General features: G+C 28.8%; 1 protein-coding gene across 2 annotated transcripts; it reads left to right on the top strand.

The window, feature by feature from the left end:
• The first annotated feature begins 920 nt into the window (after positions 1-920).
• On the top strand, positions 921-8474 carry LOC105158605 (uncharacterized). 2 transcript variants are annotated; one of them, XM_088878977.1, is made up of 6 exons: positions 921-948; positions 1128-1240; positions 2674-3480; positions 3706-3891; positions 5576-5740; positions 8130-8474. In XM_088878977.1, exons 2-6 carry the CDS (start codon positions 1196-1198, stop codon positions 8226-8228), a joined length of 1302 nt encoding a protein of 433 aa, XP_088735103.1. In that variant the 5' UTR covers positions 921-948; positions 1128-1195; the 3' UTR covers positions 8229-8474. The 2 variants fall into 2 exon arrangements, with proteins under 2 accessions (XP_088735103.1, XP_088735104.1); XM_088878978.1 differs by lacking the exons at positions 921-948; positions 1128-1240 and adding an exon at positions 2451-2580 and having other exon boundaries at positions 8130-8473.
• Positions 8475-11886: the final 3412 nt, after the last annotated feature.

The following is an 11886-nucleotide window of genomic DNA, read 5'->3' as shown; positions in this document are numbered from 1 at the left end:
CACTAATCTTCTCCCTTTTTTCTTTAGTGGTTACGGCGAACAAGATTGAAGTTTTTGGGTTGAGTCCCATCGGTTGTGTAAGTATTTATATCTCTTTAAATGAATTTGTTGTAATTTCTATATTCTTTGTTATATTGTTGTATTATGATCAAGTCGATGTATTATTGAGATATTAACTTGTAAGGCTTAAATGCAATTTTCGTCCTGTATTTTTTGCACTTTAGTATTTTAATCCTTTATCTATTTAAAATAGCAAATAGGTCTTGTAACTTTTTAGTTTTTCATAATTTAATCCTTCAGTCTACGGAATTTACAAATATTATTAGAAAAAAATATGTACCCCGCATGTGAGATTTTTAATTTGGGGCTTTTGTTCCTACATAGTAAGTTTCTGCTAGCATAGAAGCAAATTTTTTGTCCTGAAACTTTTGCATTTTAGAGTTTTAATCCTTTATCACAATGAGGTTGAGACATTTGGGTATAAATTCAAATCTTTTTTTTTTTTTTCTAAAACAGAAATAATGTCAACTCAATCAATTGATTAATAACAAATGTACTACATAATAAGACAAACATATTTGAGTTAAACGTGCAATTAACAGTTATCTTGTGACGTCTTTCTCAAATCGAACTAAAAAAGTCCACATATAGAGGATGTTTTCCATATCGAACATGAGATCATCCAACAATTTATAATAAAATTTATTATGTAATATAACATCAAATATTCGATCAATTCAAGCAAACATTAATTTCTTGAAATAATAATAATAATAATAATAATAATAATAACAAAAGACATGTAAATTGTGAACGTGTGGCCCGCCGACAATATCGGTTTGACTCGCAACGTTCGGACATCCTCAATGCTATATAACCAACTCTTTGTTTTCAAACTTTGATGTTTAAGTTAACGGCGAAATAACGACCACCCCCAATCTTATTACAGTGAGTTTTCCCCTCTCTCTCTCTCTAAGCTTTCTCTCTCTTCACCCCTCAAACACAAAAGAAAAATAAACAAAGGAGCATGTTCAAGAAAGTGATATGAGAGAAACACAGTTAGCTTATTTACGTATGTATGTATATATGTGTATATATAATTTTGTAATTTTCTTGCCTTGTTCCAGAAGGTGCTCTTTGTGGTTTGTCAAACAGGACCAGTGAATTCTTTTGTTGGAGTAGGTGGGAAAGAATTATGATGCAGAACATGGTTCACCCTCATCAAGACCAGCTTCCCATTGTAATTATTACATTTAATTCTTGTTTTTTAATCGTCTTTTTTTTAATTTTTTTTTTAAAAAAAAGTGGATGATTATGCACTTTTTATTTAATTAATTAACGTTTTTTTTCTTGATTCAAATCTTCCTACACATCTTGGCATCTGGAAATAATTAGGTATCATACTGAGGATTAGGGCAAAAATCTTGAGACAAGAACAATCTTAATTAGGACATGACTAGCTGTCTTTTTTTAGTTTAATTTACCTTTGATTTTGTTCAAATGTTTAAATCATTTGAAAACTTGAACAAGAACAACCATAATTATGATACATTCTTCTCCATACAATCCAGAATTCTCTAAAACCAATATCTCAAAAACACCAACTCTATTAATCCTAAACTAACTCGAAAATGAAATATATATACACACACATATGAGTATATATGTATATAAAAAGTACATTATATATTATCTACAAATTCGAATTATATATAACTAAAAGTTTAAAATCTGCGAGACTATGTAAATTCAGCTACATAAACATCCATAATCGAGAACAAATGTCGTATCGACAACTTCATCATTCATATATATATATATATATAGTGCATCATCATAAATTTCTCATTATATTTATTTCATATATATTAACAGGACTAAAATAGTAATTTTTTTATTTAAGTACTTTTCAAACAATAGTGGAATATTTGGCTTTTCCAAGCTTATAGCACAAGTTTTTCTAATCTTGATTCTTTTTATATATTCACATTGCACTAAGAAGGGAGCTTTAATTCAATGGAAGCACTTCACATGCATGATAGAGAATAGATTGTTATGGCTCAAAGTTCCCATTGTTTCTCCCAAATTGGACATTACCCTATCTTCTTACAAATAATTTTTTTTATTCAAACGAGGTTCAGTCCAAACTGATCAATCACAGACCAAGTTTGATATACTTGTCATGTAATTGACCACTTCTTCTTAATTATATATCAATCACATCGAAAATATATTATACTTATCATATATATAATCAGTTCAAATCCAACCAATTAAACTCGTTCTGGATCAGAATTTTCCGTTCTTACAAGTTCAAATAGTGTGAAGTTTCCATCTTTGTCTATGCCATTCACATTTTGTTTCCATATACACCTTCCCACACGTCACATGCTCGTTCCAACACAAATCCACAAACCATTTCTATTTTCTGCAAAAATTTATTCATTTCGGTTCAGATTATCTGTTCTCAATTTCTTTGTCACCAGAAAACATCATTAGCGGAATGTTTGTAACTAAATTCGTCCGAAAACCACTTTTATGACAATATTACTACCAATCATGCACGTATGATTGATCAATGTAAAGGCATTTAACAGAACTTTTGTCGTGCTCTTGCAATGATCATGATCCGAGTTGTAATAATTATAAACTGATTGTCTTAATTCTTGCCAGGAAGAACTCACGAGCCCCCTCGGAGCTCAAATTTTCGAGTTTTGCGAGTCGGAGTTGTTTCCCGAAACGCTTCAAAATTCCGAAGCTACCTCGACTTCAAATGGCTGCTATGAAGAGCACTCTTCCAATCCAACACATCTCCCCACAGATATGAACAAATACAACAGTAGTACTGGTACATTAGACAACGTCGACATCGTCAACCAGGCGGCCACGACAGGCACCGCCGGCCCCTGTACTCCGCCCTCCGTGGCCACCGGCACCTGCAGCAGCAACCTGTCGACGTTCTTGGAGGATCAGATAGAAAACGACATATCGGCGTCCATAGACTTCACACCTTCTCCATCCTTCTCAGTCCCTCATCAGCAGTACTTCGGCAACAGCAACAGCAATCAAGAACCATTCAGCATGGCTTCCCTGAACAACCAGATTTCGTCGCTGGGCGACGCGGTGGACGGGTCGCTGTACCCAGCAGTCGAGCGGCGGCCGATGGTGGTGTCGCAGGTCTTAGGGCCACCACTTCCGGCGAGCCTGGAAGAGGATTGCCTGCCTTCTGTGGGACAGACTAGTTACATGCGCCTGAGGAATTCCAGCACTTCGCCTGCCTGCTCGGGGCTTCTCGATCCGATGATCGGGCCGTACTTGCCTACGGGCAGCATGAGTGCTCCATTTTCTGCTGATAATTCGGGGTTTTTTCTGGGAACTGATATGTCAAGCCAGGAGTTGGAATTCCAGGGTGGTAATTGTGGACTTTTCCTCCCTGATTCCATGGCAAGAGTCTTTAGTTGCTCCACCGGTGATCTTCAGGTACAATATATATACACATATATAGAACACAAGAATTATACTAAGTATTGCTACACATAATTTTTTACTTTATTTTTATGAAAGTTACATAAAAATTAAGGTTTTGTTTGGGTGTAATTAATAATATTGATTATTATAATTTTGAATGCATTGTGTGTGTGTGTTTTTTTTATTTTTTTTGGAAAAAAAAATTGAATAAATTGTTAATATTGTGGATTGATGAAGGCACTTAGCAGTGAGAGCCAACATCTGGTGCATGGGAGTGGAGGGTCAAGTCTGGCGTCAGAGATATCAAGCCTGGAAGATCCTGCTGCCTTTAAGGTGGGCAAACTCTCTGTTGAAGAAAGGAAAAGAAAGATCCATAGATACTTGAAGAAGAGAAATGAAAGGAATTTTAGCAAGAAAATCAAGGTTCCCTCTCTCTCTCTCTCTCTTTCCATTGCAATTTGCATAAAGAAAATTACATTTTACGTACCATAAGTAAATTAATTTTTTTTTTTATGATTTTGGTCCCGTTATTTTTTAACCCACCACATTGCATCTCATGACCCCATCAAAATTTATTATTTTAGTCTCAAACATTAATTTAGTTAAATTTATGAGGGAAACATTTTTAATTCCTGTCAAAATTACAGGGCCCGTGTCATGCAGGTATTGTTTCCGTAATAAATTTAACAAAATTAAAGCTTGGGACTAAAATTATAAACTTTTCGGAGTTATGGGATGCAATGCGGTGAGTTCAAAATAATGAAATCAAAATTGCAAATTAAAACACTAATTTGTCGTATACAAACTGCAATTCTTTCCCCGATTGCATGTGCGTGACGCCCGTTGGTGGACTGAATTTTCTATTCAAAATTATATTGTATTTTTTTTTTTAATTTAGTATATACGTGCAACATTGATATAATTTCTTTATAACTAAAACAAATGAGATAACCTCCATAAACGTGATGTATATACATTAAATAAAATTTAAAATATAAACTCTAATCAGCATCTTTGACATTTTGTAAGTGTTTTGTGCCTATGAATGGACTTGCATTAAATTAAATAAAAACAAGGTAAAAACGTCGGGGTCACATACATTTTTGTGACTATTAATCTTACACGTTGAAAAGCATGCGATGCGAAAGGTAATAAGGGTGTCTCTGTCGAAACAAAAGGAACAAATCCTTCTATACGTATGCAGATGAGAGAATGTTCAAGATTTGATAGATACACACAATATGTTTCGTATTTTTATATTCACGGCCTTGTGATAGTTTCTTTTTTTTTTTTTTTTTTTGCTAAATAAATTACAATAACCTTCAACTAAAATTTAGCATAATAATAAATATTTATCATTTGAAAAAATTACAAATATCTCCCTAATGATTGATAAATTATATAATTCTTGAATGAAGATATGAGACTGTCAATTTTGTCCTTACTGTAACTTTTTTAAAAAAAAAAACAACTTATAGAAAAATTGAAACGGATGGATGAAAAATTTATCCATTTTATCTATAAAATTTAAAAAATAAATAAAATTATAGTTCTTAGTCTACATAATAGTTTCTTGTTTCTTTATTTACTTTGAATATTTTTGTTGATCCAAATAATAAAAAAAAGAATATTATATCAATGTGTTGCATTAGAATTTTGAGTTTTAATGTATTGAATGATGTAATGAACCTAATCTTATTTAAAAAAAAAAAAAAGATAGTGTTTAATTATTGTGGGATGGGGTATTTTTAAAATATACAAAATAGTCGAGGCCAACTTCTTAATTCAGATGAAATTAGCGTTAGGCCTCGGGATAAAATCTTTCAGTAAAGTTAGCAGTTAAATTACACTCGATGCATGTGTATGATTTAAGTTTTTATTAAATATATCTGATTGAATTAAAAAGTAAAGAAAAATAATCAATCAAAATTTATAAAATCAACTGATTAAATGGGTGGTCATATTTCAAGAGAAAGAAGTATATTTAAAACAGTTTTATTTTATACGTATTTTGTCAATTAGAATAATTATTTTAGGGATATATATTTTGGTTTAATAAATATTAATTAATGGAGGTGGATTTAATTATTTATATGAAAAAATGCAGTACGCTTGTCGGAAAACACTTGCAGACAGCAGGCCCCGAGTTAGAGGGCGGTTCGCGAAGAACGAGGAACTCGGAAGAACATCTGCTGCCAACCACGAAGACGACACGGACGAGGATGTCACCCTGTTTTCCAACGCTACCATACCTCACGACCATCACCACAAGGTATAAATCTCTCTATATATACTGGTCCTTATAACATGTTATTTATATATATATATATATAATAAATAATATTTTATATTTTAAAATATATTATAAATAATAAAAAAAAATACAAGCAATCTTTTTGATATTGTAAATGAGTAAACTATATTTTATAAAAAAAAATAACAAGTTATCTGTCTATATTTTTAAGAATGAAGGAATTTACCTTTTTAGTCGAGAAGGTAAATTGCTTCATTTTAAAAAGCACATATGATGAATTGCTATTTTTTTTATTTTTTATAAGAGATAAATTGCTCGTTTGTAATATCAAAAGGGGATAAATTGTTATTCATCCTAGCTAAAATAAAATATATAAACCAACAAATTATATTTTAGAAAAAGAAAAGAAACAAACAAAAAAACAACTTAAATTATTATAGACACCACAAAAAATTGTATAGCAATGTTAAATGAGGTGAAATACTATTATTAAAAAAAGTAATTACAATTAATTTTTTAAATTATCTGATTAGGGATATAATTATTATATTTAAAAATTAGTATAGCAGTGTTATTAACCGTAATTTATAAGTATCGAGGGCCTTGCTTTTTTATATTAGTGTAGATGTTGATTTGAAGATAAACGGTTTAAAATAATATGTGTTGGAAATTATACAATTAGATATTTTTTTATAATTTGATTGAAAATAAAAAATATATTTGGATTAATATTAAATTAGACTAACAAATTGTATATGAGTTGTTTTATGTTATATTTATCCATATTTGAAAATTCAAGGGTAAAATATACTTTGAACCCTGAACTATTTTTGATGTAAAATATTTTCTCTAAACTAATAAACGTAGCACTTGCTCCCTATAATTAAATTTTTAGACAATATTACTCTTATATTATATATATATATATATATAGTTCAAACAATTTATTTTTCTAACAATTTTTCATTTTAAGTTTAATTTAAAAAACTAATTGAAAAAAATATCTTTTAATTATAATAAGTGATATATATTAGTGATTAAATAATTTGAGCTTTATTATATTTTATAAACTCAAAGTTAAGTAATGAATGCGAATAAAAAAATATACAAAAAAAATCATGAAAATATTTAATTAATTGGATAACAAAATTAAGTTATTAACTATTTAGATAAAAATGAGTAATTAAATGATTTTTTAATATATTCTTTAAAAAAATATGATAAAATATTTATATTTATATTTATTCATTTTTTTCTAAAAATATTTAACTTTTGGTTAAGTATATATTTGTCATTTTTTTTTAAAAAAAAAGCATATATTAATTTTTGATTATATATATTAATTTATGCTCCATTTTCAATTTATATTCTTTCTTTATCAAATAAAAATAATTAAAAAATAATTTGATGTTGTTGAGAATAATATATTAATTCAAAGCAAGAGGGGTAATTTTTATCTTATATGTAATTTTTCTTAAGGATAAATTGTAGAGATAATTACATTTACACCCGCGATCTACGGTCTTTCTACATAAATCATTAATGCTTTTTGTATAATTGCAGATGCATCCCTATGTTTGTTACATATATTACCAATGCTTTTCGTATAATTACACATACACTCACCATAAACGCCAACATCAACTATACGAATCGCTCGTGTATTTTGAAAAATTACATATACACCCTAAAAAAAATGTCAACATCATTACACATTACTCCTTTTTTTTTTTGTCAGGGGTGGTTTCTGTAATTATGCCAAAAATATGGGTAGTTTGTGTAACAGACCATAAGTTAGGGGATTTAAATATATAATTATCCTTAATTATATTAACGCCTCTTAAAATTAGATTCAGATATACAAAACCCTCTGTTCTTCACAAAATTACATCTACTCCTTAAGGGAGCATTAGTGTAATATACCTCAGGTATGCTCGTGTAAATTTTTACCACTAAAATATTAATAAATGTTCTTGTAATTATAGTAGTAATATCAAATAATATATTTGTAATTATAACTGCAACCTCTATAATGTACTTATAATCATTCACATGATTATGCATAATGTAATAATTCATAGCCAACTTATTATACGTACCCATTTATAAATGCATGACATACATGAAGAGTATCAGTCATGTGAATGAAATTTCTGTCATTCAGAAAATATTATATCATTAAAATATTAATATTAAATTATTTTTTTAATAATTTAACTTCTTAAATGAGGTAATTATTTTAATATAAATATATATATAATGTGTCTACATATTAAAATAAATACGGGATACGACACTATACATTTTGTAGTAAAAAAAAGTCCAAACTCTACATTTTAGGATATTATTATGACTTTCCTTCTATTAAATAATTGATTATAATATTATTATTTTTTAAAAATTTCAGGTTAAAGAAGAAGAAGAGATAGAGGGGTCAGATATATTTGCACACATAAGTGGAGTAAATTCCTTCAAATGCAATTACCCCATCCAATCTTGGATTTGACCTTAGTTTCTGGTGAACCCCTTTCACCCAATTTTTGAATCAGAAACAATTAATATTATCCTGAATTTTAGAAGAAGGACACTAACATATGGGTGGATTTATTTCTCTTTTTTTTTTTTTTTTGGTTACCTTAATTGGTATTTTGATAATAGTTATGTAGTTCTTGAATTAAAATCTAATTATTGTATGTACCATAATGTGATTGTCATTGTGTAAAATTTTAGCAATTAATTTGGTAGAATTTCGATTTGGAAATAGTAAAAATTGTTGTAAATTTATCGAATGGCTGCCCCAAAATATTATTTATATGTAGCTGTCGACATCAATTTATCTATTTTCAAAAAATATAGAGTAGAATTTTAAATAAATTAATTAATAATTGAATTTTGAATTAACGTTCGTAACAAATTAGAACTTTATAATATTTTTTAAATAGGAAAGTTCGTAATAAGTCCATACTATATTTGGGCTTCGTGCATCTTGATTAGTCAATTCGAAATAATTACGATTTTTTTTTAGGAAAAAATGCAAACATCCCCTTTGTGATATCGCAAATTACCCCTTTACGAAAAAATAAATAGCGATTTATCTCCTTGTATTTTTTAAAATACAACAATTTACCTGGAGGTAAATTGCTTCATTTTTCCTAGTGATAATTAATCCAATAGTGTGCTTCCATTATATAAAAATCTACATAAACACGAAAATTTAATGTTGTCCATGTGAATTTATATTCATATAAAATGTACATCGTTGAATCAGTCTGTGATAGTGTAATTATAATTGATACAGTAGTGAGGACCCATGGGAGTATAAATCCGCATGGACAACATCAACCTTTCTTGATCACCAAAAGATCATTGCTGATCATATGAGTTTGTAGCTATGAGGGGTTGCTGGGCTTAGTTCCAAAAAATGACCTTTAGTGTTCAAAATCAGTGAGTTTCTAAACAAGGCAACATATTTGAATAATGACTAGTATTTCATTTGAACCAATCAGGCTTACATACATTTTTTGTTCTAGAATTTCCGTAATTTGGTATTTCTAAGGTCGCAAAATAGTTTTGTAACTTTTTGACATTTCGCAATTTTGGTTTTTTCGTTGTCGAATTTTGCAAAAGTCATCGGAATAACTCATGTGCGCCTCACGTGGTTCATTTAAATTGAAATTTTTGTTTTGATTGGGTTTTTTTGCAATATGGACGGAGAATTACAGAATCAAAAATATATCTAAACCAATCAATCATATCATAATAAGATGGACACTGAGTTACATCAAGCAATTTATGAATTGACGTCCAGATGTCTAATATATATATATTTTTTTGAAATATCTAGGTTATAAATCAAAAGAATTCTCATCTTAATTAGATATATTTCTTAAATTACTAAGGGCTTTATTTAATTATCAAATATTAATTTATACTTGACCCCATAGATGTCATATATAGTATAGTTCCACGAGAGAAATGCTGTGTTTTTCAAATTTTCAAATGGTCCACATGACCACGTAATTATACTAGCTAGATAATAATAAATAATAACTAGGGTTATAGATTAAGGTGCAATTATTTAACTAATTATAAAGAAAGTAATCAAAATTATTACAATTATAATATTAATTAATAGCTATTTTTTCAAATTTTCTGACTTTTGAGAGAAAGTGGTGGTTCATATTTTCCAAGGGTCGTTGGTATGGCGGCTCAATTATATCCCTATAGATCAATCAATATTATAAATTACATAATTCAAACGTACGAACTCAACTATTAAATATAATATTCCCCCTTCGAAATTAATGTTCATTTATTGCTGCTATATCTATGAATTAAATTAATTAATTTTTTTAATTTTATAATATATATGAAGCAACACGTTTATAATTAGTCAGCTAGAAATAATATATAGTTCATTTAACTCTATATATTGCATGTAACATGAGATTCAATCAAATTCGAGTCGAGTCGAGTTATTGCTCATTGTTTATTTAATTTGATAATAGTTCATAAAATTTTATTTCGATTTATAATTAATCAAACATATATACTATGATAATAGTCTCCTTTTGAAAATAAAAATATACGTAACTTTTTTAATTTTGCAAATTTTGAACATTACTGTTGGTCCAAGTTCATGACGTTATAGCTATCAGCAATGGCAGTTCAAATATTCAAATTGTATAGTATAATTACCACGTTCATCTGTAGGCCCGTTACAGGTTTAAATATATTTTTGGTCTCGTAATTTAGTTATTTGATATTTTGTTCTTTAAATCCTGAATAATATTTTGGTTTTACATATTTTTAATTTTAGTCATTTTTTGTCGAAGTTTACCATTCTAATAGCATAAATGCATGTGCTTCTTACGTATTATCTTTTAATTTTTTGGGTAACATTTTGGTCCAAAATCTTTTTAATTTTTATGATTTTAGTTCTTCCTTTGCTGGAGTCCGCCCTTTTCGCCAATGCAGGTGAACTCTGAAGAACAAAATGACAGTTGTAAGAACAAAATACTATTCTTAAAAGTTAAAGGACGAAAATGCTAAATGATCTAAGTTACAAGATAAAAATTGTATTTAATCCCCCGTTATGGGAGTAAATTGTTACTAGACAAACCAACATCCCCTTTTGTAATGGGAATCAAATTCGTTATCCTAACTCCGGTACCAATTATTTGATCGAACAACAATCGCCAATAGTCAATTAAAAGTTATAATTGTTAGCCAGGATACAACTCAAATATTTCAACTCTATATAGTAGTTCAAGTTTTTATTTTTCCTAACAAAAATAATTACAATAATTATACTCTGATCAACAATATCAGATAAATGAAATTTAAAACAACACCTGTTATAATAGACAACATCTATTATGCAGTAGAACAACATCTCACGCATATAGTAGAGTTCGAACCCATAACCTCTAAAATTATAGAACCTCAGTTTCGTCATTTGAGTTAGAACTTATTGAACTAATTCAAGCTGTGTCCTATTTCAATTGCGACTCAACCATAAAAATAACTATCGGACACAAACCAACAATCAGTAAAACTAGGAGAATAAGGGAAAAGGCATTTAAAACAAGCAGAAAAGACAGAAACACTACAGTTAGAAAACAGACAAAAAATAATATTATTAGTATGTTAAGAGAAATTAATGTGAATGCAATGAGGGATTAGGAAGAAAACAAAAGCAAAAGAAAGAACAACAAAAGTTACTAGGAAATCTATGTGCTATTTATACTAATGTTACTTGTCAAATTTATGTTGGAATTTTTTGTCCAGTTCCAGAAGATGTCTACATTCAAGAATCTTGTGACAGCCACATGATGTTATATATGTAACATGTTTATGTTCATGTTCTTGGCTGCAAGTGTTTGATTTTGTTGACCAAACAAAAATGTTGATTACTTTTGTTTGTAACTTTTGAGTAGTATGACTTTAATCATTTTTGGTTCTTTTAGAATTTGTTTATGTAAAAAGGCCAAGGTTCAGCAAAACCCTAATAAAAAATCTAGGGTTTCTTTTTTCTTTCTTTTATTCCCCAGTTTTTTTTTTTTTTTTGGTAATTTATCATATGATAATTATTGCTTGTACTTAATTAATAATTGATGAATACAATGTACTTGACGTGTAAAGAATTTTTTTCTTTTTTTAAA

The sequence above is a fragment of the Sesamum indicum genome, linkage group LG3 (assembly GCF_026168435.1).
Source record: "Sesamum indicum cultivar Baizhima isolate 11 linkage group LG3, ASM2616843v1, whole genome shotgun sequence".
In the NCBI taxonomy this organism is placed as follows: Eukaryota; Viridiplantae; Streptophyta; class Magnoliopsida; order Lamiales; family Pedaliaceae; genus Sesamum; species Sesamum indicum.
This window is presented reverse-complemented; position numbering and strand designations above follow the sequence as displayed.